General features: G+C 40.4%; 1 protein-coding gene across 2 annotated transcripts in view; it reads right to left on the reverse strand.

Moving 5' to 3' along the window:
* Window positions 1-25,567, reverse strand: part of adcy2b (adenylate cyclase 2b (brain)) — a 67,041-nt gene that overhangs the window by 12,122 nt on the left and 29,352 nt on the right. The window contains exons 5-18 of one of the 2 annotated variants that reach the window (XM_032580908.1): window positions 24,739-24,887; window positions 22,708-22,819; window positions 21,210-21,337; window positions 19,374-19,532; window positions 18,615-18,747; window positions 16,500-16,676; window positions 16,377-16,417; window positions 15,768-15,848; window positions 14,549-14,618; window positions 12,976-13,073; window positions 12,263-12,347; window positions 6,929-7,069; window positions 4,208-4,327; window positions 3,653-3,837 (exon numbers count right to left, since the gene is read on the reverse strand). In XM_032580908.1, coding sequence (XP_032436799.1) covers window positions 3,653-3,837; window positions 4,208-4,327; window positions 6,929-7,069; window positions 12,263-12,347; window positions 12,976-13,073; window positions 14,549-14,618; window positions 15,768-15,848; window positions 16,377-16,417; window positions 16,500-16,676; window positions 18,615-18,747; window positions 19,374-19,532; window positions 21,210-21,337; window positions 22,708-22,819; window positions 24,739-24,887 — 1,679 coding nt within the window. The remainder of the gene's footprint in view (window positions 1-3,652; window positions 3,838-4,207; window positions 4,328-6,928; window positions 7,070-12,262; window positions 12,348-12,975; window positions 13,074-14,548; window positions 14,619-15,767; window positions 15,849-16,376; window positions 16,418-16,499; window positions 16,677-18,614; window positions 18,748-19,373; window positions 19,533-21,209; window positions 21,338-22,707; window positions 22,820-24,738; window positions 24,888-25,567) is intronic. The other variant, XM_032580909.1, reaches the window with a different exon arrangement.

Raw genomic sequence — 25,567 nt, forward strand, 5'->3', positions numbered from 1 at the left:
GCCAAATGAAAATTAAATGCAACAAACTGAACAGAGAATCCACAATGTGCTGTTATCCATGAAGCTGATGAATACATGTAACCTTTTCTCTGCAGTGACAAAAACTACTGACTGTGGGCCACAATAGCTACATGACACACAAAGAATGGAAATTAAACGACTGCATCTAAATTTAAGGTTAGGTTTAGGAACAGACTAGCCGTCTTTAGGATTAGGGAAATGTCTGGGTTAGTTGTAAATTTAGTTACTAAAATGAATGGAAGGCAACGCAACAAGTCCTAATGTGAGTAATTGTGTTTGTTGAAGGAAAAAAAAAGAGCAAAACTCACTAATAAATGTTCTTAGACAGCGTGATTATATAAAGTAAATAGTATCCCGTCCTTCTCCAGATATTTGTGACCCAGAAGGTTCTCTGCAGTCTTAGTTATTTCAGTTTTGCCCTGCTGATGAAATAGTCAGCATTGCAGGATGGCCATTCCACTCCTCCTGTGTTGTGCTTCTTAAAGTCTGCAGAATGTGGTTTAGTGCGTCGTTGTTACAAAGCATGGATGCATCCATGCTCAGCGACGGCAGGTTTTTCCAGCCTTTTTCCATTATTTACTATTAAAGACAATCTGCCAATCAAGTCCAGTTCTTCTTTAAAGAAACAACTTTCATGGACATCTGTAGACAAATAGCATAAGACGCCTGTTTACAAGAACTCCTTCAGAATTTGGTCCGATCAGAGTCTGATTGCAATTACATCCTAATCAGCAGGTTTGAAAAAACTACCACCATGATTTCATCATTGTCTCCTTAAACGATCAAAAACCTTTTAGTTGATGCCAAAATGTTGTTTTTAGAGATGCAGCAAGCCTTTGTTTCTGGACATATTAACAAAGTAATCCAATACACACATTTGTCCTGTCTGAAAAAGTAAAAGTTTCAGTAAATGTTAAGACTTGTGATGCTGTTCTTGTTGTTACTTGCATCTCATTTTTTATTTACATTTCAAAACATAATTTTTAATGAATGACCATGAGCTGTGGGATTTATCTAACGTTTAAACAGCAGATTATTAATGGTGAATGCAGGGCCGGATTTAGAAGGTTAAGAGACCATGGGCTGCAGCCACTTTTGGTTCCCTATCCAATATACTGTATATATATATGTACAGTATATATATATATACCTCACCGCACGTCACTGATATACAATACAGACCAAAAGTTTGGACACACCTTCTCACTGAATTCAATGAGAAGGTGTGTCCAAACTTTTGGTCTGTACTCAGTTCAGACCAAATGTTTGGACACACCTTCTCATTGAATTCAGTGAGAAGGTGTGTCCAAACTTTTGGTCTGTACTGTATATAGATAGATCTAGATAGCCAGTGCAGTTAGCGAGAGGTTGATCAATCCTAGGTGAGGCTCAGCTCGCTGCTGCCTCACCTGCTGCGCTTCCGACCTTTTGAATGGGAAAATGCGAAAATTCAGCGATTTTGAAGAACAAAAAATCAGAATTGGTTCAGCTAAATGAAAAAGAGGTACTTTATAGTACAAACTACAAGGTGAAAATAGCAATATAAATTGCCTCACCTGCCTCCCCTGACAGTACATCACTGATATAAATACAAAATAATTAAAAAACAACATTTTACTCAGGCAAATTATAGTATATTAATAGGTAGGCCTATACAGCTGCAGGTTTAAAATATCCCATGTGAGAACGCTCCATGCTGGCCCCTTAAAGACATACAATAAGTTCAGAATTTTCAAATATTTTAGTGTTGTATTAAATAATACAATGTAACAATATTGCAAAACAACAAAATTCATATGGGCCTATGAGTTTTATATTAAGGTACAAAATAAAATATACATTAATTGCAAAAATATTCCAAGTTTTTGGGGCCGCCCAAAACTTGGGGCCCTGGGCGACCGCCAGTGTAAGTCCTTTCTAGATAAAACAAATTCATAAATCATGGATTTCTTTTTCAAACTAACAAATGTAATTATGTGATTAATAGCACAGTATATGAATATTATTCATATACTGTGAATAAAAAAACGATAATTGTTTTCTGTAATATACTGTGAATAATATTCACAGTATATTACAGAAAACAATTATCGTTTTTTTCTGTAGTTTTAAATTGGTAGTTAATACAAAGGATGTTCTGCTTCCTGAAACAGCCTATTTTTGTAACGTAATAACTGGAAAGATGAAGTTCACACTGAGGAATTCAATCCAAAACATTTTTGAGCTTATTTGTTGACTCGAACAAGCTGATCAAAATAGCTTCCATCTGTAACAGCTGATCCGAGATAATCTTTGTGTTTCTATGAGCACTGCAGAGTGTCTGCTTGTTTCACCACATCTACCCTTCTAATCAAACGTAGAGTTTTTCTCTTTATTTTATGTTTCTGTGATCCCAAGCACTGTCTCTAAAATGGGTAAATATCCTTAAGAATGACTTGAATCTCTTCAATCTATTTTATTTCTGAAATTTTTTTTTAGCAATAATTTGGTACTCTTTACATTTTGGGTTCTCACCCCGCCTGGTTTATCATGGCTACTGTTATTTTAAATCCTTTTTTCTGACTTTATGTGATGTTCTGCTTAAGTGACTCAACATACATGAATGGGGCCTTTATTTCTCAATTTACTGTTAATAAAAGATATTGCATATTATAAATATAAGAAAAGTAGAATATGAATTCCTAAAAAGCCTTCTGTATGTGTTATACAAGGATGGTGGGTACAAACCTTTTCCCCCGTTGAATACGCGCACTTAGATTACAAATTACAGTTTTTTTCTAAACATGCTACTTTTTATGACATGAATTTTTTAAAGCACATTTTAGAAGAGTCACCAGTATATATGGAGGATGTTTCATTGACACACAGGCACGTCTTCATTTAAATGCCAACTAATTCAACGTGATCGAACAGTATTTTCTGTTTGCATTTTTTGCTCACAAGAGACAACGCTGTTATGTTTGCGTGCACAGAAATACATATTTGAACTGTAAATTGCAAGATGAATTCACTGCCTTACCTCAGCTGACTGATCTCTACCCTCACACTTTTCTGTTACTTGTGAGAGAAGTGGCGCTAACTGAAGATGTTGATGACGTGTCAGGAATCAGGTTTATTAGGCAGCCTTGGTCTATTTCCTTTTCATTTAGCACTTCAAAATGATTCGCCTGTATTTGCCTGTAGAAGCAGAAACTCACTCCTCATGCTAACAAAGCAAGGTGAGAAACCGAGGAATCGAGGGTTTTTTTCTGCCAGCTACTCTCAGAGCTAGAGAAACTTTCGACAGGTTTTTTTTTTCTTTTCTTCTTCTTCTTCTCTCCCCAGCGATTGTCAGTCAAATGCAAAAGCCGAATCCTTCTCCATCAACACGAGCAGCATTATCTGTTTCTGCCACTCATCATCCCCTCTTTCCAGCCGTTCCGCTCCGCTGACAGCAGAATGGGACGCTGCCAACTCCGCCACCGAGTTGTTTCAGTGGTCCCCTGCTGCAGAGTTGCTCATTTTAATAGGCCGGGATGAACCAACGGGGTCGCAAAGGTCAGAGAGAGATGTGGGATTTTAGTCGGATTATACAGATTTAACCAGATTTCCCATCTCTGTAATGTGAAAAGGTAGGAGAACCGGCCGGTACCTGTCCGCCTTGTCCGTGGGGTAGAGGGCTTTGTTGAATCCGTCCAGCAGGGAGGCGTGAGTCTGCAGGATGATGATGTTGTAGATCACCACGGCGACCAGCATCACCACCATCTTCAGCTCGTAGTTGATCCTCAGGAAGACTGAGCACGAGACCAGGCCCAGAATGCAGCAGTAGATGAAGTACTGAAGACGTAAAGAACAGCAGAAATCCTCGTCTGAAAGGGGAAACATTATGTGTTTTCCAGGCCACTTTGTAGCAAATGTCACCTTGAGTTGCTAAAAAATGCTATAAATACCAAATATAGCTTTAAAGAAATTTGACTTACAGATTTGACGCCTTGAATTTGGGCATCCGTCTCTTTAAGAAGCTCCTGCTCTGCTATTAACCCTTTAACAACGTTTTGACCAGCGTTGCGCTGACAAGTATGCTCATATAACAAACTCAGCCGATGCGCAGTTCAACCAGGCGTTTGCTGATTGCTGCTGGCTAGTCTGAAGGAGCCGAGTTTTAATTACATAACAAAGCACAAATCTGTCAACCAGCCGTGCCTACCGGCAGGTAAAACCTGTTTTTGTCCTCCAGGTAGTTGGACCGGCTGCTGTTGGACACATTCGCAGAGAGAGTAGCTGTCTGGATGTCCTCTGCAGGTCCTCCAGGGTCCTCCACAAAGAACTGGACAAACAAATCCAGGGGGCACAAGAGGGGAAACAAGTTGAATTTATGGTACATCACGAATTACCTCCTGGCAATGAGTTGAGATATGCAGATCTGAGTTGCTCCTGGTAAAAGTGAGCAAAACACTGAATTTAAAGAGCTCGTCTGAAGGTTTTTCATCAAGCTGTTCTCCAGCCTCGTTGAAAAATCCCGTGCAGTCTGCAGCTATTGTAAAAGTTTGGCACGATTAACAAGCGACTTACTTTTAATCCTGCGGTTTGTGCTGCATATTTAGCTTGTGTCAGCCTGTCGTTCTCTTAACTGATTATTTTTTATTTTTATGAGCCGATTAGCGAGAATTATCACTTGGAGAATAATCCTACTAGACGGGATCAGCCCCGACATAATCACAGAAAATCAACTGCGGAGCGGAGCGACTGAGTCACCGCGGTTATTATTGAGCTCCAGCTGGTCTGAGCGCTCCTCGTTGTTCTGCTGAACGAGCGCAGAGACTCCATGTCAGTCGCGAGGTCAAGTTCGCCACTTCCTGCAGCCGTGAAGCACCAGAGCGCAGAGGCTGAGCCCCGCCACTCAGCTCGGAGCGCTGATTCACCGGTTCAGTCTGTTCAGCCCTGAAACTTTTATCAAGCCGTCTCTGCAGAAGCCGTGCGGAGGTTTGAAACCTGCGATTGTTTTCGCCTTCATCCAGCGGCGCTGCCATTGTTCTTGGCTGCATCAGCTTCTCCTGCAGGTGCTCTGGCAGTCACGTTTTTTTTTTTTCCTTCTTCTTCTTCTTTTTTGAATTCCTTTCAAAATGCCTGATTGTCACTTGAGAAACAGCCATGTTTATTCCAGAAAAAAGGTTTTGCTGCAGTTCCCCGGAATTATGATTTACACTTGACGCTGCCAGCCGAGGCTCCTGGAGCCACACAGGTCTGGTGGCAGGAAGGAAAAATCTTCCTGTTACTATTAATCTGTGAGTGGCATGTTCCTTTCAACATATCGAAAAGAGAAATTCCTCTTTCTAGAATACTGTTCCTCCATTCATTTTGGTGTCTTAATGAATAATTCAAAACAAAACAAAAAAAACAGTGATTTGGATTCAAAAGTTAACATTATATCTAGTTTTACTATTTAATTTTTTAATTATGCTAAGATGTTTTAGATCAACAAATACATTTTAATGTGAGACAAAGTTAAATTAAATACCAAAAATTGTTTTCAAACTAACAACGGTATTGGTCGATATTATTATTATTCGTTCTTAACACATCGGTATCGGTCCAATAAATAAAACTGGGCCGATATTAACAACCAACATTTATTTCCATCTCGTTGCTGTTAGTTTCTGGAGGGGGAGGGAGAAAATGTTGGTCATGTGGTTTTTGTTTGGTCATGTGACAGTGATAGTGATGCAGCAAAGGATTGTGGGAAGTTTAACAGAAGCGAAGAAGCAGTGGTGAAATCAGCAGTGTGGTCATTGAAATGGTAGAAATATGCGATGTATATTATTCTACAAATTGAGCATGTGTGTCACCAAAATGGTGTGTAAAGTACAAAATAATATTTAAAATGCATTTCATTTATATTTGAATAATGGCAAACATCTAAATGTATAATTAAAATACTTTGTTGTGAATATTTCACACATTTTAGAAAAAATCATTGTAAGCAAAACATGAGGACATGAAACAAAAAAGAATCACTCATACAAGATATACAATATTTGTAAATATTGGTAATCGGTAACGGCAGCAATATTTATATTGGATATTGAAATTGGCCCAAATTTTTAGATCGGTGCATCCTTAGTTTCGTTGATAAAGGGAAAAAAGAAATCCAAATCAATCTGGTTTTATGTTTAAAAGTTAACTGTCCATTGTATTAAATCATAGCTGTAATGTTCCTACATTTGTTCAGTAGCTGAGTTCAGTTCAGTTCTTGAGTTCAGATCAGTTCCAGTAGCAACAATAAAGTCAAATTACAATGGTGTTAAATCATAAAATATCCTAAACAGAAACTGACTAGCAAATTTATGTCTCCGTGTTAAAAAAAAGAAACGTTTAAGTCAATTCAGCATCTGTATTGGATCGGTATCAGCCGATACTAAACCTCAGAGATCGGTATCGGTAAAAAAAAGTGGATCAGTGCATCCTTAGTGAAAATCCAAATTTTTTAAATTGAATTCATCTTGCAAAAAAAGGAACAGTTTATATTCATGGTTATATATTCATATTTATCAAGACACAAAGTGCTGTAGGTAAACTTCTGACATTAACGGTAGATTTGCAGAAACGTCGATAAAGTTCTCAACTATTCGACATCCTTGCTGTTAGAACAACGGTGCAAAGGCCAAACAGAGGAGTTCTGCTCCTACTGGGTAGGAAATATCTGATCTGCCTCCAACTCTGCATTAGTTATCCTCTGTGATTATTTTTGCTGGTAACGCTGCAGTATTTGACTTCATAAAACCGAACCCACAGTTTATTGCATTCCTTGCTGCTATAAATACCACACAGGCCAACACTTTATCTGCAGCTGCTTGCTGATCATGCACACACCCACCAGTCGCAGGAAGACAAACTACATTCGCAACATTTTCTACCCAGCCAGTCTCACCATATTGAACACAGCCATCACCAGTATGAGAGCCGTGGTCGTCATGGTGAGGACCAATCGCAGCCAGGGGTTGTTGGTGACGATGATGCGAGAGGAAGCCGGCAGCCATGGCAGAGAGCAGAAGGACCCCTTCCCTCCCTGCTGTGGATCCAAGGAAACAGCAGGAGTGACTCAAAGATGCAGCGGGGAAAAGGAGGAAGCAGTGGACAAACTTCCAGCATATTTGTATAAAATAATATCAGCAATATACACTTAAAAAAATCAACCCTAAAAACTGATCATATAAAACACACAGAATGCAATAGATGTATATAAATTAGTTTGTAACCCTGGTAAAATTAGACAAAACTAACTTACAACAAGATAAAGGAGCTTGTTTTCAGTCAAGAATTCCTTAATATTGATGAAAAGGTTCTTGTTAAATTATTTCACTTACAAGATATTTTCCCGTGTTATAAGTGGAAAAATCTGCAAATGGAACAAGCATTTTTTTTTGTCAATGTTAAGGAATTATTTACTTAAAATAAGCTTTTATGTCTTGCTGAAAACTTACTTGTGAGTTAGTTTTGTCTCATTTCAAGTGTACTAAGATATTTTGGTCACTATAAACTAGACCAAAGATACTTTTTGATGTTTTGTTAGTGCAGTGTAAAGCAGAAGGGGATGAAAAGGGGGATTACTCCCACTGTTTAGCATGGTGGAGGATCTGTGATGCTGTGGGCCTGTTTCACTCCCAAAATCTTGTTGGAACGTATTGCAACATAAAACCCTTTGAAATAAACATCTGATGAAGTCTGGCAGGAAACTAATAACTGATCACACATCAACTGAGATTCAGAAAAGAAAAATAAATATTACTTACTGTACATAGAACAAATGTACTCAACATAATAAGGTTGGATTTTTTTCACATTTTTTTCATTTGACAGCATATGCTACTGTCACCATCTACAATAACTCCTTGAAGAATTTTAAGTCAATATAAGTTACAACATTTACTTTCCCTTTGAGATCGCTAAAGTATTTTTGAACTGAAATAGTAATTATCTTAAGGTTTTTCACACATCTTCACCAGGTCTGCCAACAAACGTGTCCCCACTGAAATACTCAATTCCAGCTTATTAAAATGGTCCAACTTTTTAATTTTCTTATAAAAGTTTGGACCGAGCTCCTTTTGTAATTTAAGAGTTCTTCTGGACGTTGTGCTACTTTGAAATCATTCTCCCGAGTCCAGAAGTGTGACTGGTACCCATTATTGCTCGCTCTTCAACGCAGCATGTTCACACTGCATGAGCTCTAATGGCTCTCACACTTTTAAATTGGTTTCCTGGTACAGGGACGCTTTTAAACAAGAAGGGAGGAACATTAGCATTAACATTAGGATGTATCCCCTTTTTTTTTAAGGTCAGATATTATTTTTAATTCCCATGAAACACCAATCCCTTTATCTTTCTATCTTGAAAGCTGTCTCTCCAGCCGTTGACACGGTGCCTTCCTTCTCTTAGCAGCGGCTTGGCTAATTTGGTCCGAAAGGACGTTTTCCCAGAAAACGCATTTGATCGCAGCGAGCGCGTAATGAACTCTTCCACAGACGAACAGAGAATGTTCTTTAGCAATAATGTGCCTCGTTAACAGTGACGTCCGTGAAGCCGACCAGTCGCGCGGAGATAAAACATGCGCCCACTGTTTTGCCTCCTCGTTAGCCAATTAGCTGCTCTTTCAGCAGTGACCACGGGGTCTTTCGCTGGGAATACGCGGACTGTTAAAATTGATTTACAAACTCATCAAACCTGATTTTTTTTGTTCCCGCCTTCTGTTTCTAATTAAACAGAATACGAGTCCGACTCCTGGGTCAGGACAGACCCAAGGTTATTGGTTATCCTCCCAGCAATTAAAACTGACCCACTTACTGGGTGATACTACTCTCCTGGGGAGGAAGATGGAAATGGGCTTCTTGAGCGAGGAATCTTTTATTGATCGGCAGTGGAGCCCCAGAGTCAGGTAACCGTGTCAGCATGGAAATACCAACAGCGCTCTCCTCAAGCTGGATGAGAAGCAGCTAAAGTGCAATGGGGCTTTGACTTGATTTAATTCAATACAAAGAAAATATTTGTTAAATATTCAAATGTGTTTCTGAACTAGTCACAGTAAAGGTTTCAGGTACGAAAAATTAGGATGGTTTGGAAAATACAACTTATAAAAAAAAATGCTTGTAAATATTTCATGGACCCAAGACATTTTATGCCTTATCGCAACAACTTTTTATTTTATTTTCTTAATGACAGTGGAGGGAGGCAGGTAGCAGATTATGGGTTTTGGAACCCAGAATAAGAGAGAAAAAAGCGATTTAAACTTAGGACAAGAACAGAGAGGGATGAGGACAAAGATGGGAGACGAGTGTGGAAAAGCTGAATAAATAAAGTACAAAGAAAACTAAAGAAGAATTTCCTTGGATTACACATTATGCACTACATTTCCAAAACTACAGGGTCACCTCTCTAAATCATTTTAGGACAGTGTTCGAATCACTTTCATGACCAAAGGTGTGTAGATGGTTACTCTCAGGAGTGTGTTACCATGACACACAGTGACATTTAGAAAGTTACACTGCTTAACAGTAATAACTTGGCTTATTTAGTCTGTCAGAAAAGCTAAAAATAATGGTTAATTTTTCTCTTGTATTTTCACCATTTTATCTATTTAATTATAGATGTCACATTTTCAAACAAAATATTTAATTGGCAAGAAAAAAAAGAGAAAACTATTTTATATTTTTAGCTCCAAATTATATTTAAATTGAAAAAAATATTTACCTAGCAAGCTAAATAGTTTGAGGCTAATTATTTAGTTGCTAGCTAAATATTTCGTTTCAAACTTTAGCTTTGAAATAAATATTTACTTAGCAACCTATATATTTAGGGTCAAACTAAATATTTACTGTGCTAACTAAATATTTCGCTTAAAACTTTACCTCTAACCGAGATATTTAGCTAGCGAGCTCCATATTTAACTTCAAACTAAATATGTAGCTGGCTAGCTTATTATTTTGTTTAAAGCAAAAATATCTAGCTAGCAAGCTAATATTTTGAGGCTAAATATTTAGCTTCAAACTTTAGCTGTAACCTAAATATTTAGCTAGCAAGCTGTGAATTTAGCTTCAAACGGACTATTTAGCATAAATATGTAACTTCAAAATTACCTTTTAACCTTATTTAGCTAGCAGGCTCCGTATTTAGCTTCAAACTACATGTTGCTTGTTAACTTCGCTTGGAGCTGAATATGTTGCTTGAAAACTAAACATTTAGTTTCCTAACTAAATATTTATGTTGGAGCTAATTCAGAATTCAACTAAGAAAGGAATGTTTTAAAAAGTTATTCTAAACACAAATAATATCTAGAAATTCATAAACTCAGGAGACAAGCCTGTCAAAATTAAGCTGATGTCCTCCAGGCGTCTTTCCTAGTCTCTCACAGTAGTTTCCTAAAATTGACGCCGCAACTTACAGTGACGGCCAAATAATTCATGAAAGCCCGAGTTTTCATCTCATGATAGTACAAAACTGTAACGTGTCCAGAAGCGACGTTTGACTTAAAGCGTTTGAGCTGACGTGCTCAGTGATTTCCACAGTTCCAAAAGACCAGATATGGAGATTGGCAGAGAACGCATGAAATCATTTATTCATGAGACACTGCTCTTCGGGGCTCTCAGTCTCTGAATGAATACAGAGCAGATTTCTTTATATGCCACATCCAGTGGGTGGATTTCTCACACGTTCAGTAAATCTTTAAATGTGTGCAGATGGGAGCGATAAAAATATCACGTACGTAAACTAACACTATGCGAATCCACATTTGCAGAATGAGAGAGGAGAAACCGTAAACATGCAACGCAAACAGTGGCATATGAAATTCCTCTGACTGTCTGCACACTTGTAAAATAATTTAGTTAACAGAACAGAAGATTAAATGCGTAGAGCTAAATTTAAAATATAGCTTTGAACACTTTATGTAAGAGCAGTTGACTTTTTGTGAAGAGAGTGACATTTGCATTCCCTCTACTATGACAAACCACTGCCTTTAGAAGTAGACACATCGCTACAATAAACTGTTTAAATCAAAGACCAGTCTGGGGCGTGCTGTGGTGGCGCAGGGGGTTAGCACGCCCCACGTTTGGAGGCCTTAGTCCTCGACGCGGACGTCGCGGGTTCGACTCCTGGTTCCGACGACCTTTGCCGCATGTCTTCCCCCCCTCTCCTCACCCTCCTTCCTGTCTGCCTACTGTAGAAAAAATACGAGCCACTAGCGCCGCAAAAACTCTTTGGAGAAAAAAAAAGGGAAAAAAAAAAAAAAAAAGACCAGTCAAAGTCCAGACCTAAATCCAACTTACAGTCTGGCAAAATTTTAAATACCTGTTGTGAAAGGTGCCTGAAATCTGGATGTGGCGATGGACTGAAACCTGAACCTTCAGAGAAACATAAAGACAGTAATAAAGTCGGCCTTTTACCACCTGAAGAACATTTCCATGATTACACTGGCTCCCTGTAGCTCAGATAACAGACTTTAAAATACTGCTGTTAGTTTATAAATCATAGCTTAGCACCACAACACATTAAAGATCTGCTGCTGTTGTATCAACCTTTCAGACCCCTTAGGGCTTCTGGTTCTGCTCTACCTCCCCAGATCCAGAACCAAACATGGAGAAACAGCATTCAGCTTCTATGGACCACAAATCTGGAACAAACTTCCAGAAAACAGCAAAGATGCAGAAACACTGAGTTCCTTTAAATCAAGACTAAAAATCCACCTTTTTAAGAGTTGCCTTTGATTAGTAGCAACTGAAGCATTGATCAATATGTTTGTTTGAGGATTTTGATTAAGGTTTTTGAGAAATGTCTATCACCGTTTCATATTTAGTTACTGTATAATGTTTTATAGTGAAAAGCACTTTGAACTGCCGCGTCGCTGAGATGTACAATACAAATAAACTTGATTAATTGATTGATTAAAACAAATGGGAATGAACACAAAGTCCTCAATTATGTTGAAATACAATGATGTGTGTGAGTTGTAAAGACCATTTTCCTAGTACATACTACGTTGTGGGGCCCAACTGCTTTTGGATAAGTGTTGTTGTGACTTGAGTTTAGGTTATGTATAGGGTTTATAACAATGCATGCCCTGGTAATGGTTTGCCAGGGTAACGGTCAGGGTTAGGCTATATAAACGAATGGAAGTCGATGTAAAGTCCTGGTAAAGACAGTGGAAGATAACATGTGAGAGTGTGTGTGTGTGCGTGTGTGTGTGTGTAGTCAGGCAAAGACTGAGCAAACCCACCAGAATGTGACCAGCGAAGCAAAGGAGGAGGATCAAAGCCAACAGCAGGAACGTCAGGCCAAACGAGATCCCCAGCACAGCAGTTCTGCAACACAAACACACTCAGCAGAGTCATCCAGGGCCGCATAACCGTGATGAAGTTTCTACTGCTCTGTGTCAGAGCTGCAATCCATTCACAGTAATGGGACATAACAGGAAATTTTAGGGCATCTCCGGACCTCCGGAAGCAAAGCTTTCAATACGGACATTTTTCTTGAGCATAAATACCGCTCGGCAGAAAATTAAATACGACTGCCATAAAACAGATGAGGTAACGTCTCGACGTTGCGGAGCAATGTAGCGGCGAGCGGCGTGGGGAGAGAGACACAAATTAGAAAATCAATGGCCTCTCAGAAGCGGAATTACGCCTTTGGCTCAGAGAAGCGGTAAATTAGCATGACTGCGAATTTCTGTCCTCGCCGTGGAAGCGACGCCACGCTTTTGATTCACCTGATCTATAATCACTGGCAGACATGGTGCCCTTTCATCTCCATAGGCTTTTTAAACATTCTGCCTCTTGCTCCCCTGCCTCTTTCATTTCAGCCGGGTCCCCGTTGATGAGGCAGCTGGCGTCAAATGGCTTTTGCGCATCAGCGTGCCACCGCAGCTGGAGGCGGCCGACGCTGCCGGCGGAGTGTGCCATGCGAGTCGAGTGAAAGGGACCAAAGACTTACTTGGGCAAGACGAGGATCTGCACCACGAATATACAGCAGAATATGAGGCAGGCGCAGGTGACGTAGTACTTGAAGGAAGGTAAGGTGGTGGATCTGTACTGTTGAGAGAACATAAATATGAGAAAGATGCTTCTGGGATCAAGCAGAATGCTGCAAAGCGTAATCAACCATGAACATAACATCACAACCAGAAGGAATAAACAGAGGCTATTTTGTTGAGATTTTATGTAGACCAACAGATCAGTCAATAAATAAAATCCTGTACAAAAGTCACTTAATTAGTAACCAGAGTCCTGCTGGATGTAACGCAATCTCGGTTTCAATCTAGCTGGTCTGTAAAGACCTTGGAGGCTCTTTATTGCCTGATCGTCCGATAGACTCAGTTTGATTTGGGACCAAAATTGCAACATTTGTTACATTTTCATCTGATGCGGTTCGCTGTGTAAAACAAGCCAAACCCTTTGAGGAACCTGTTCACTCCCCTTGCCTGTGCGGGCGCTAAACCAAGGACTGCTGAAGGAAATGATATGAAAACCTCAGAAGAAGACAAGAGTGCAACTTCCTCCTTTGACAGAGGTAAACAGTTTATACCGTTTGTAGGTTTTCGCTTATCTTATTGGCAAAAGATTACACGCTATTTCTCCCGTTAGTTTTAGACAAGTGTTTGTTTTGGTTGTATTTACCCAGAATGCCCTGCGCTATAGCTCATGTCCTGCTTTTGGAGCGGTCTCCGGTCCAATTTTCAACTATATATGCTTTCGAAATGCACTAGAGTTCACAACTGAACTAAACGTAGGTTTAAAGCAGACTACAGTTTGCCATTTGATCCAAATCAGAGTTTGATTGCACCTCCCCAAATGAACCTGACTTTCCAGGCAAATGAACAAAAGTTTGATTAAAGTGGACTAAACAAGGCTGGTGTGAATACACTCTTATAGAACATGGAAGATAGGTTAAGAAATTTAAAGCGGTATTATTACAAAAACTGTCCAATCCATCCATGATAATTCTGGAGCAGGTGCTTCTTTGTGCACTGAGGCACTGAGGACGCGGCAATTTTTCACCAAAAGACCTCTCCAGTTCAGCATCAGACTAACGCATGCTGTGGGAAACATCGTCCAACAGTGATGCTATTTTTGGTAGAAGTCTTCAATCTCCCACTTTCACCTACTGACTCAGGAAAAAAGTTGGTTTCCTCCCAATTCACAGCTACAGTCTGCTTTATGCTGGTCTCACAAATAAAATCCCACAAAATAACGATTCATTTTGTGAATGTAACACAGTAAAGTATTAAAAAATTCAAGAGGTTTTAATACTTTAGCAAAGGCACTGCGGCCATTTTCTCGAAGCGCGTCTAAAATTCAACAAAAGAGAAGCAGAAACAACCTGAAATGTTTACCGGAACAACAACAACTTCAGGATAAAGTTTCAAAGTGGGAAGACAAAGCTGATCAGAGACTTTGACAAGCCTGCAGTCTCTCTGTGACAAACTGTCTTTTTTATTCCACATTGTTCCATTGATTTGTTTCCCCGGTGGATCGAGCTGTCTGCGGTTGTGTATGCTTTCGCCTACCTCCTTCTCCAGCGCTTTGTTGTGAAAGAACAATGAGATCCTCTGGATGTCCTCAGACTTCAGCCACTGTCTGGAAACACAACGGGAGCAGACAGACCACAGGACGACGAGTCAATCCTCCTGATGCCTTATTTACCAGCTGAGACGCTGTAGGTGGTGGGGCCTTCACCTTGATTTGGTCTCAGGAGGAACTAGAATAAGTGAGTTTGGCAACTTTCCTCAGGAGAGGATAGGTGATAACGGTTGATGTTAAGAAGGAAGTTGCGGTCCCTCGTGTGATCCCAGCACCATATCAAGCACATAACTACATTGATCAGAGGCATTAGCCTAAAGAATTTCTCTTTGTGTTGCCTAAAATATCTCCGTATCCATCATGGCTCCTCTGGTGTGTTTTTCTGTAGAGACATTTTGGGTTTTTTCTTTTGATGATGTATCGAAACCTCCCTCCAAACCAGACTGTACACTGCAAAAACACAAAATCTTACCACGTAATTTATTCCAGTTTCTAGTGCAAATATCTTAGTTTAATGGAAATAAGACAAAACTAACTTTTAAGTAACTTTTCAGCAAGATATAGGAGGTTGTTTTAAGTCAACAATTCCTTAATTTTGATGAAAAAGCACTAAATTTATTGTCAGATTATTTCACTTATAACATGGAAAAAATGTCTTGTTATAAGTGAAATTATCAGCCAATGCAAGTAGTACTTTCTTATCTATGTCAAGGAATTACTGACTAAAAACAAGCTCCTATTTATTGCTGAAAAGTTACTTGTACATTCGCTTCGTTTTTTTCAAGTGAACTAAGATATTAAAACTTGAAACTGGAAAAAATTACTTGGTAAGATTTTTTGTTTTTGCAGTGTGCTGGTTCAGAATAAAGCATAAGTGTGTAAAGTAACATCCACCCTCGACCAGCTACACAATCAATGCTAAATAGTTAATATTCTCCAAAAAGTTGCATTTGTGTGGTCCAATACATGTCTTAAGATGTCTTTGGATTTTTTTGCTGTTTGCAGATGAATTAGTTTCAGTTTCTGCCTGAAACTCATTTTGATTGAGAGTAAAACTTGGACTTGATAACATGAAATGTTTTTCTGTTCAGAAAGAGATACTGACTTTCAGCTTCCATTGCATTTATTTTTATCTGTATTTTTATATGATTTATCTTTAATTATGCTTGATAAACAGGAGGGTTTCTCAGCAGACATTGAGCTTACTTCTGTGAGTTGATGCCATCGATGGTGCGAATCATTCGCTCGTTGAGTTCTTCCTCAAATCTTTTTCTCTGAGATTTGGATCTTCAGTTAAAGGAAAAGAAGAACATGATCAAAGCAGAAGAAAAAGATAAGAAATGTCAACAAGCGTCAGTGTGTTTCATGGGGTTTTTATGTGATTGACCAACAATTAAACTTTAATAAATGAAAGCCTTTGAAAAACTACTACTTCTATTGGCAGATTATTTTAATTATAATATGGGAAAAATGTCTTGTTGTAAGTGAAACAATCTGCCACCGGAATTAGCACTTTTTCACCAATATTAAGTAATTATTGACTTTAAATAAGCTCCTTTATCTTGCAGAAAAGTTATTTGTGAGTTTGTCTGTTTTATTTCAAATGTACTAAGATACGTGAACTAGAAACTCGACCAAAAATACTTGGTAAGATTTTGAGTTTTTGCAGTTTATCCACGAACGCAATCTGAACTATTTGGGTTGATTTAATCGCACTCAGTCACAATGAAAACACATATACTGTAAGTTTGTGTTTTAAAACCGGAAACTGCAAACTGCTGCATGTGCCTTGAACAGGAGTAACACCTCTCTCACCTTTCTCTTTTTTGGAAGTAGTACTGCCCCATAGGAACGTCCTGGAACATAAAACGTATTCACTGTGAGCGCCGGCGCTCTGTGCGCGGGTGAGGCAGAGACAAACAGACACAGGCGACTCACTCTAGTGTTGATCTTGCCGTTGTCCGCCGTCATGCTGTCTCGGTGGTGGAGGTTGGCGAAGGGCTTGGCCGCCCCCCAGGACTCCAGGTAGCGGGTCATCCGGACGGACGCCCTCATCTTCCCCCCGTCCAGAGACGGTCGGGAACGCACGCCCAGCAGTGGGCTGTGCCTCTCCATCTGAGGACAACATTTTGAAAAAAAAAGAGGAAACCCGACAGGTGAAAATGCACCGATTCTTTGGGCGTAAAAGCGAGAAGGACAGTGAGCCGGGAGAGGGGGAAGCTGGGGACGTTTGACAGCCTTCCACACCTTCCACTCGCCTGTCAGTGGTTTTAAGCCACTTGAAACACTTTTTTCAGCAGCGAATGACGCAGCGGCCGGCGTTTATTTTGGCGACGAGTGTTTTTCTGCTAACAAAGAGAGTTCCACTCAAGTTGAATCTGCGGAGGATTAAGAGCTGCACCTCGGGCGATGCGTTTTAATTGCTCGCAAGCCACACACACACACACACATACACGCATACAAAAAAAAAAGTCCGGCTGAGGCTATTTTCAGCTCCAACAGTGATGCTTAATGACAGTGACAGCAGAGATGACACCTTCTGTGGTACGGGCACCATGTTTGGACTGGGCTCAATGAAAATGTCAGAGAGCACCTGCAGCCTTGTCTTGATACTTATTAGAATACTGAAAGAAAAAAGCTCAGTGGACATGTGCAAAAATCTATTAATTACAGTGACAACATTTTGGTGAAGAAGAAGGAAAAGATAAACGTAAACCATGTAAATAAACTGAATGCATCAGATTAAATAGAGGGTGAACAGAGACCGCCTGAAGGAGGCAAAAAGGTTTTCCTGCTCATTATTTAGAGACAGAAAGAAAGTGTGCATTTTGGCCAATTTACGCTCCGGTTAAAGCTAAATTTATTTATTTATTTTTTTGTCTGTTGCCAAGTCAAACAATCTGAGCGCGCTCTGGATGTCAGGGGAATTATTAAAAAAAAAAAAAAAAGCGATGTTCTCCATGGACGGTTCACAGAAGAGTCAGGTCCTTTAAATATCCCCAATCAGACCTTAATGTCCTGTTTTGTCAGGAGGAGCTGCACAATGTCACAATCCTCTCACTGCGCCCGCAGCGGACAGCGCGCTCGTAAACATAATCCTCTCCGAACCGAGAGACTGACCAAACACCTGCCAACATTTGATAACATTTAGTCACTGCTACACTCTATTATTTTTCCACTACTTGACAATGTCTGTGTTTATTAGCGGCGCGTCTGAGAGCAGGAGGAAGGGTGGAGATGATTAGTCTGTGTTTTTTTTTTTTCTGGGCTAACCTTAACGGGGGTGTCCAAATGTACAGAGGGAGATTGCTTTTTGGCTGTTTTGACTTGTTATAATTACCCAAAACCGTATAATTATAGCACGTTGTACAAGTTTGCCACATTTTATCACATCACAGTCACACGATTTCATCTGTTTTATTGGGTTTTTATGTGACCATGGAAAGCAAAGCTTTTGCCCCAGAGTGAGAAAATATAACTTGTCTAGAGCTGCAAATGAAGAAGAAAAAAAAGGTTTTTAAATGTGCCCAAAAGATGAGTAATTTCAAAAAATTAAAATATTCAACTAAAATGTATTTTTTTATTTCTGCTTAGATTTGAGAAGGAGACCAGCTGAATCAGTTGGACAATAAAAAAAAACAGCAACAGTGAAATTCTCATAGTTATGAAAAATGATAACACTTACAAAAATAAAGCCCTTGGTTTTGGATTGATCTAAAGCATCGATACCAAGTCGGCATCGAATCAATATTAGTTGATCAATACTTTAGTTTCAGATTCAGTCTTGAAATGGTATCTTAATTTTGTACTGTGGCGACTCAACTCCACCTCAAAAAAGATTTTGTTTTGATTTGCTCTCAAATTATATATTTTTTGTATTTTGTTGGCAAACACAACAGAATAAATCTGCATGGAGGTAGCTAGTTATTTTTGTTCCCTCCACTGGAGATAATTAGTCTTCCAGTCATTTATATTCATTGTTACAGGTTAAGACTTGTGACACTGGTAGGTGAGTTTCCAATGGGCCAATGGATCCATGCGGCTGCTTCTCACCTTGGGGTTGATGACCAGGTAGGTGACCACATTGTGCTCTTTCAGGTAGGAGTCTCTGCTCTGTCCGTCTCCGGGCTCCACCTTGTACGAGCCTTTCAGATGCTCCAGCGTCACCGAGGAGATGTGGACCCGCCTGGAGATGAATGAGCGGACACATAATGAGAGGCGAAGTCCCTGCGTCACCGTGCTGTTGACGGCTTTTATAAAAACAACACAAAACAAAAAAATAGGTTGTTTGCTCGCCGGCTTTCGAACCACTCCCGCCTGCAGTTCTCCCTTCTCATCTCTGTTTGTTACGTTCGCACTCACAGTTAGGAGAAGATGGAAATACATTTTGTTTTTACTTTTTTCAGCCGATGTGGGTTTTTATTATTATTTTTTCTCCCCTCCAAATACCTCTTAGCAGGAGACAAACCATTAGCAGCCCGGTGAGACAACACTGCGGTACTAGAGAGCTTATTTTCAGAGAAGCGTATACCAACCCACCGGCCAATTTTCACGAGCTTGTTACAGCGCCAGGCAGGCAGACCTAATGGCGACATAACTAATGCAGAGCTGCTTAGTCAACTGAGGTAGTTATAATTTACTAAAATGCTATAATAAGTGTAATTATAAACAGACTTGTCTCATGTTCCAAGTCCCACTGAACTTGGAACATGTTCAGTGGGAGTTTGTCCTTTAGGGGCCACCGTAATGGTTGCACAGTAATTACGAACAAACACTGCTGTGAAATTGCTGCGTCCGTTTGAGGATTCTCACCCCGGCACTCCTCCCGCCTCCATGTGATTGGCCAGCGTGACGTCGTGCGACCACACGTCGTACTGCCACTTGCGGAGGCCGATCACGCCGCAGAGGACGTTCCCGGAATGGACGCCGACGCGCATGTTGATGTCCACCCCGGTGGCGTCGCGGACCTTCCTGTGGACGGGGGGGGGACAGAGCAGAAATGGACCTCTGTTTTCACCGGAGGGCGACATCCAAGGAGAGGATGAATCGTGTGTTCAAGTCCCCTTCATGTTGCAACCACAGACTTCAATGTATTTTGTTAGAACTTTAGTTTTGAACGTCTCTCAGGGCTCTGCTCAGTTCATCTTCTGAAAAATCGAAGACGATATGGTCGGCCACCTAAACTGGCAGGATCAAATTAATTAGAGAAGCAACCAAGAGGATCATGGGAGTTCTGGAGTAGAGTTTAGATGGACCCTGAAAAATTCAACCCATTGGCATTGTGTCCAAACGTGATCCAACCCAACATTTTGTTTTAACAAAGATTTTACTGCTTTCGGTTTTAGACCAACACTTAAGCTAGCAGTGTAACTTCTCCCGTTTTTAGCTTCTGTTTAACGCCTCTCAGCTTGTTGTAACCGCTGGGTGAGTCAGGTGCAAATCATCTGGGATGTGATTGATTGGATCCAATCTCTGCTGCTGCTCAAGTGGAGTAAGCACTGATTGGCTACGGCGTAACGAGCGATTCGCTTACAAGGATTCGATGGGTGGCTCGTAAAAACTTCTCCAGAGAGTTTCAATCTTTTTCTGGCTGTCCTCCTCTTTTTGAGTCTGGCAAAAAGCCACAGACTGTTCATCAGAGCTTCCATGTCCTCCATTGTTGCGTTGCGTTCTGTTTGTGTCACAAGTTTAGTCTATTTAAAGGGACAGTACGCGGAAGGATTAATGAAAGATGCTTTATGCCAGTTTTAATTTAAGCTACTTTTCACCTGTAGATCACATCTCGATGCTTTTCAGAGTCTGGAAACGCCTTGCTATGACAACCCCACCCGCTAAAGTTGATAATCAATTGCAATGGAGGAACCCTTAAACCATGTAGACTATGTAGCTGAGTCGGGTCGAACTGCGCTGTGACTGTATAGTGGAAAGGGGATTATTAGTTGTGTGCTTAAAAATCCAGCAAAAGCTACAATGGAAAACAATCCACTTCACAATTATGCTCTATTTTGGTCTGACAAATAAAGTCCAGATACATTACAGTGAAGTGTGTGGCTGCAACAAAAAAGTTCAGCGAGTATTAACCCTTTTGCAAGGCTTTGAAAATAGTTCTGATAAAAAATTTTAAAAACCACATCAGAGGTCAAAGTAGACCGCAGTTTGAGTCCTCACCAAACAGAAACATTTTTTTGTCCACAATCTAATTAAAATCAGTTGGACAATAAGAAGAAAAAAACAAGCAACAGTGAAATCCACAAACTGCTTTGTAATTGCGGGGAGTAATTGCCGACTGTGATTAAAGGTCAGCGCTGGCCAGCCAAAAACACATCTGTCCGTCAAAATAACGCGCATTTCTACGTATGAACGAGAGACGGAGAGCAAGAAAACAATAAACACATAAACCACGATATGTACTCATCTGCTTGAATTTTTACTGTCGGTTCAGAGGCTTATTATGTTGAATTCACCCTGTGTTTAAACAGAACCGTAATTTAATCTGACATTCCTTCTGCTCAATTTGTTTAAACAGGCACGTGTTTGTTTGTGTTTGTGGAGGAGGAGAAGAAGAAGAAGAAGAGTGAGGAGCGGGAGAGTGAAGGGGTGTTGGTGAGGTTGGTGGTGGTGGGGCGGGGGGTGGAATTGGCGTTTTACTTGATGGCCTCACACATGTCCAGGCCCATCTTCACGCAGTTCCTGGCGTGGTTCGGCAGCGACTCCGGGAGTCCGGACACGCAGTAGTAGCAGTCGCCCAGGATCTTGATCCGCATGCACTCGTTTTCCTTAAAGAACGAGTCAAACAAACCACACCCGCATTGATTAGACGCCTTTATTAGTGGCTAGCATTTCATCTTACTCCTCACTTCCCTCGGCGCTCGCACTCTTGCAGTCAAATCCATGAAGCCTAAAAAATTAGTCGCCCACACGCACGACACATTAGCTCTTATTCCACATGTGGGATGAGTAACAGCTCACCGTTGGAGCTTTTATTTTGTTTTGTTTTATGTAACTGCAGCTTCAGGAAGAGATAGAAACTGGACACAAAGCTCAGGAAGCCTGACTCAACTTATAGCTGAGCACCCATGAGACTGGCATTCACTGTGGGCATCCTGCACACACACACACACACGCACACACCCACGCCTCCACCCGCACATACACGCACACCCCTCCACGCGCACACACACACCGGGCTCGGAGAACGGACGATAACAAGGCCCAAACGGCTTTTGGTCGGAAATAGAAATTGTCATCTAGGCTGTTTTATAATCAGCCCCAGTGCAGTCGGATAAGCTAATACGTTCTGACTGGACCCGGCCGGTCCAGAGTCGACTCCGCATCTCGCAATGTGAAAAGCTGAGACCCCCCCCCCGCCTGAAGAGGGTAAAACATGGATACGGCAATTGAATAATGGGTTAATAGAAACAAAAATCACTTGATTAAGCCTGAAACATCCATTATTTTAAAATGGCGATTCAGCGCATACTTCGGATCTAAAGTCATGGTCCGCTACGTTTTTCATATATCTGACAATAATTCAACTTTATCTGCATGTTTTAGAATTACAGAAAGCAGCCGATACAGAGCTGAGTGGACATCTGGTTACCAGCTGTACCTGAACGCACCATGGAAGAACAACTGTTGGGAAAACTGACTTCTGGTCTGAATGTCTGAGACTAGGAAAATCTCATGCTGCATTCGGATCTGGTTGAATGCAGCAGGCAGCTGGATTTGGACTTTAGCCTGTTTTTCTCAGAACCAGTGATGTTTACATTCAGCTTGTCATAGTTTGACATGAGAAATTTAGTAATTAAGAGCTACCTAATTTATGTTAAAAAGCACTTTTTTCAATGTAAATGAAAATGAAACTTTAATCTTCCCTAATAGATGTCCCAAAAGTTTTTTTCTTCCATGTGTGTACTGTCACACATCTACCTCAAGCTCTTAAAACCTCAATCAGCGATAAAAATCTGTTTTTTCTCTTCAAATCCTTACATTTCAATCCCAGACAAGCACACAGAAAGTCTTGTCATTATATGCAACAATCACCTGAAATGTAAATATTGTTTAGATGAAATGTGATGTTTAGAAATTGATCCCTCATTTGACCGGAAAACAAGACATGTAGGCGTGTGATGTGAGGTTGTTTTACCTTAGCAATCTGGTCAAATTTGCCAAACAGCTCATTCAGCATGTGAACAAGTTCACCAGGGGAGCAGTCACTGGCCAGCCGAGTGAAGCCCACAATATCGGCGTAGAGTATGCTGCAGAAAGTAGAAACAAACAACACATAGCGATGTTATGAATACATATGTGTTTTAGTTGCTTATTTTCAGAAATGGTCACTATTTGAGTTGATTCTTGGGGGATAAAAGACAAGAAAACCCCAAAACCAGCATGTTTACACTTTTTGGTGAGATTTGAATAAAGATTCTCACATGGCGAACTGAAACTAAATTACATGCATTGCTCTGCTTGATTTCTAGCAGCGTAACAAAGTAATATGTTTCTGTTTGGCCCCGAAATTTTGAAGAAAAAATCTCAGCCATAGGGGATGAGACAAACCAAAGAAGGAGGGGAACACTTCAGCTAATGCCTCAACATCAACAGATTGCTCTAGTGACTGGGGCTGCGGTTGTTGTTTGTGAGCATAAAGTTTTTCTGACAGGAAAATGTCTCGTTTTCCTTTTTCTTTTCATGTTTCCTCTGTTAGTACATAATATCTGCTGATATCCACGGTCACTTCATTAAATCAAATCAACATTTATGCAACATTGCGATTCCTAAATAAATATTCCACTGCAAAAACACACAATATTTCCAAATATTTTTTGGTGTCGTTTGTAGCGCAAATATCTTTGCACACTTTAAATAAGACAAAACCAACTTACAAGTAACTTTTTAGCAAGATACAGTATATTAGCTTTTGTTAAGTCAGTAATTCCTTAATATTGATTGAAAAAAGTCCTACTTTCATTGGCAGATTGTTTCAGCCAATGTATAACAAGACATTTTTCTGTTGAGACTTTTTCCAAAAACATTAAAGAGTTATTAACTTACAAGCTCTGTTGTCTATAATATCAAGTAATATTTGATTACTCATTAGTCAGTTTTGTCTTATTTCAATTGAACTAAAATATTTTCATTAGAAACTAGACTAAAAGCACTTGGTAAGATGTTGTGTTTCTGCAGTGTGTGCACTACGCTGAGTCTTTAATCGCTGTATGTTTGTACTGTATTGTGTTGCTATGTGTTGCTCTGAATCTTTTTCTGCTTCTCTTAGAAGACAGAAGGAAATGTGGGAACCGGAGAACGTTTTATTGGCCCCATTTCAGAGCAGCTCAGTCATCATCTGTAGCTTAAACCAGACGACACTCCATAAACCCAGCTTGTCGTCAAAAAAAAGAAAGAAAAAAAAAAAAGGAATTTGAGCAGCGTCACAAAAGAAAAAGCATGTTAGGCAGCGTAGATCCCAGTAAAGCAACACAGATGCGTGTCCTTGAGTGTGAAAAGAAATTGGCCTCCTCTCCCCGCTGGACCGTATGAGAATTTGTTATTAATGGAGGAATAACAGCGAGATCAACGCGAGGACACTTCGCTTTCACCCATAAACCCAGCTGAGGCTGGAGTTGGACAGAAATACAACCTCTTGAGTAAAGCTCCGGGATGACGTAAAAAGAAAAGGTTTTCCGGGGACTGTTGCTCTCATCGTGAGCCAAGATTGGTGGCCTCTGTGCTGTGACGATAAACCTTCGCAGCACAGAGAGGGATGTCATTGAGAGGCGAGGACAAAAGCTCCTTTTCTGTTTGGTAAAGTGACCTTAGAGTAAAACGGGAGAACGGGAGGGGCTAAATTTCAGCTGAACTTCACCATGGCGATGAAAAGAAGTGAGGTAAGAACATGAGAGGAGATGACCGGAAAGGAAAAGATAGGAGCGGAAACATGAGCGAGGAAATGGATGCCAAAAAAGAAAAAAAAAGTAATAAAAAGGCGAGAAATCCAAATTTAACAGCAGGTAGAGAGGAATCAGACACAAGGTGGCGAGAAAAGAGTGGTGATGGTGATGATGATGATGGGGCGAAGGGAGGACAGGATGGAGCGATCAAGCCCCCAAGATGAGAGCAGAGAATCATAACCTTTATTATGTGTGGAGGAAGCAGGTGGAGGAAGCGGGAGCCGTACCTGACGTTGGTGTGCCGCTGAACGTAGAGGTTGTGGAAGTTGTTGGTGCTCTCGGTGCGACCGAAGTTTGGACCCTGCAGCCGTTGGATGATTTCGGCTTTCATCACTCTGGCTATGTGCGCGGGCAGCAAGGACAGCAGTAAGCGCTCCTGGACAGGCAGAGACGGGACCAAACCGATCCGGATCATTCTTTTTGAATACGCACCATTACGTCAAACATTCAGCTCTCGTTTCTCTCAACGAGAAATCCAGCAGATTAAACTGGAATTGAGTGTGGAAAACCAAGACCTAGGCTTTTACACGTCAGCAGTATAATTGAATTTTATGCTGCCAGCTCCCCATTTGACTACAATGCATACAAAAAAAATTCATATTTTTACTGAGGTCCAAACAGATCGCATCAGAGTGTCTGAAGAGTTTTTCTACACATGAGAAAATCTCTTACACCAGCGACACAATCAAGAACTTCTCATGTAGCTGGATGTTGTGTGAGAGGAGCACATACATTGCTAAAGTTGTTTAATGTGTTTTTCAGGTACATATTGCCATTTTGTAGCATAAACAAGTAATTGTGTCACCTTCAGTTGTTCTAAAAATGCTACATATATCAAATATATGTAGTAGTAAAAGAAATTTTACTTCCAGATTTAATGCCTTGAAATTGGGCCCCTGTGTCTTTAAACACTCCTACTCTTTCTCCTGAGAAGAAGCTCGTATAACGAGTTCAGCTGATGTGCAGTTCCACCAGGTGTTTGCTAATTGCTGCTGGCTAGTCTGAAGGAGCTGAAAAGGGGAGGGCTGCTCTGTGAAGAGGAAGCTTTGAAACTGC

The sequence above is a fragment of the Xiphophorus hellerii genome, chromosome 13, assembly GCF_003331165.1.
Source record: "Xiphophorus hellerii strain 12219 chromosome 13, Xiphophorus_hellerii-4.1, whole genome shotgun sequence".
Taxonomy (NCBI): Eukaryota; Metazoa; Chordata; class Actinopteri; order Cyprinodontiformes; family Poeciliidae; genus Xiphophorus; species Xiphophorus hellerii.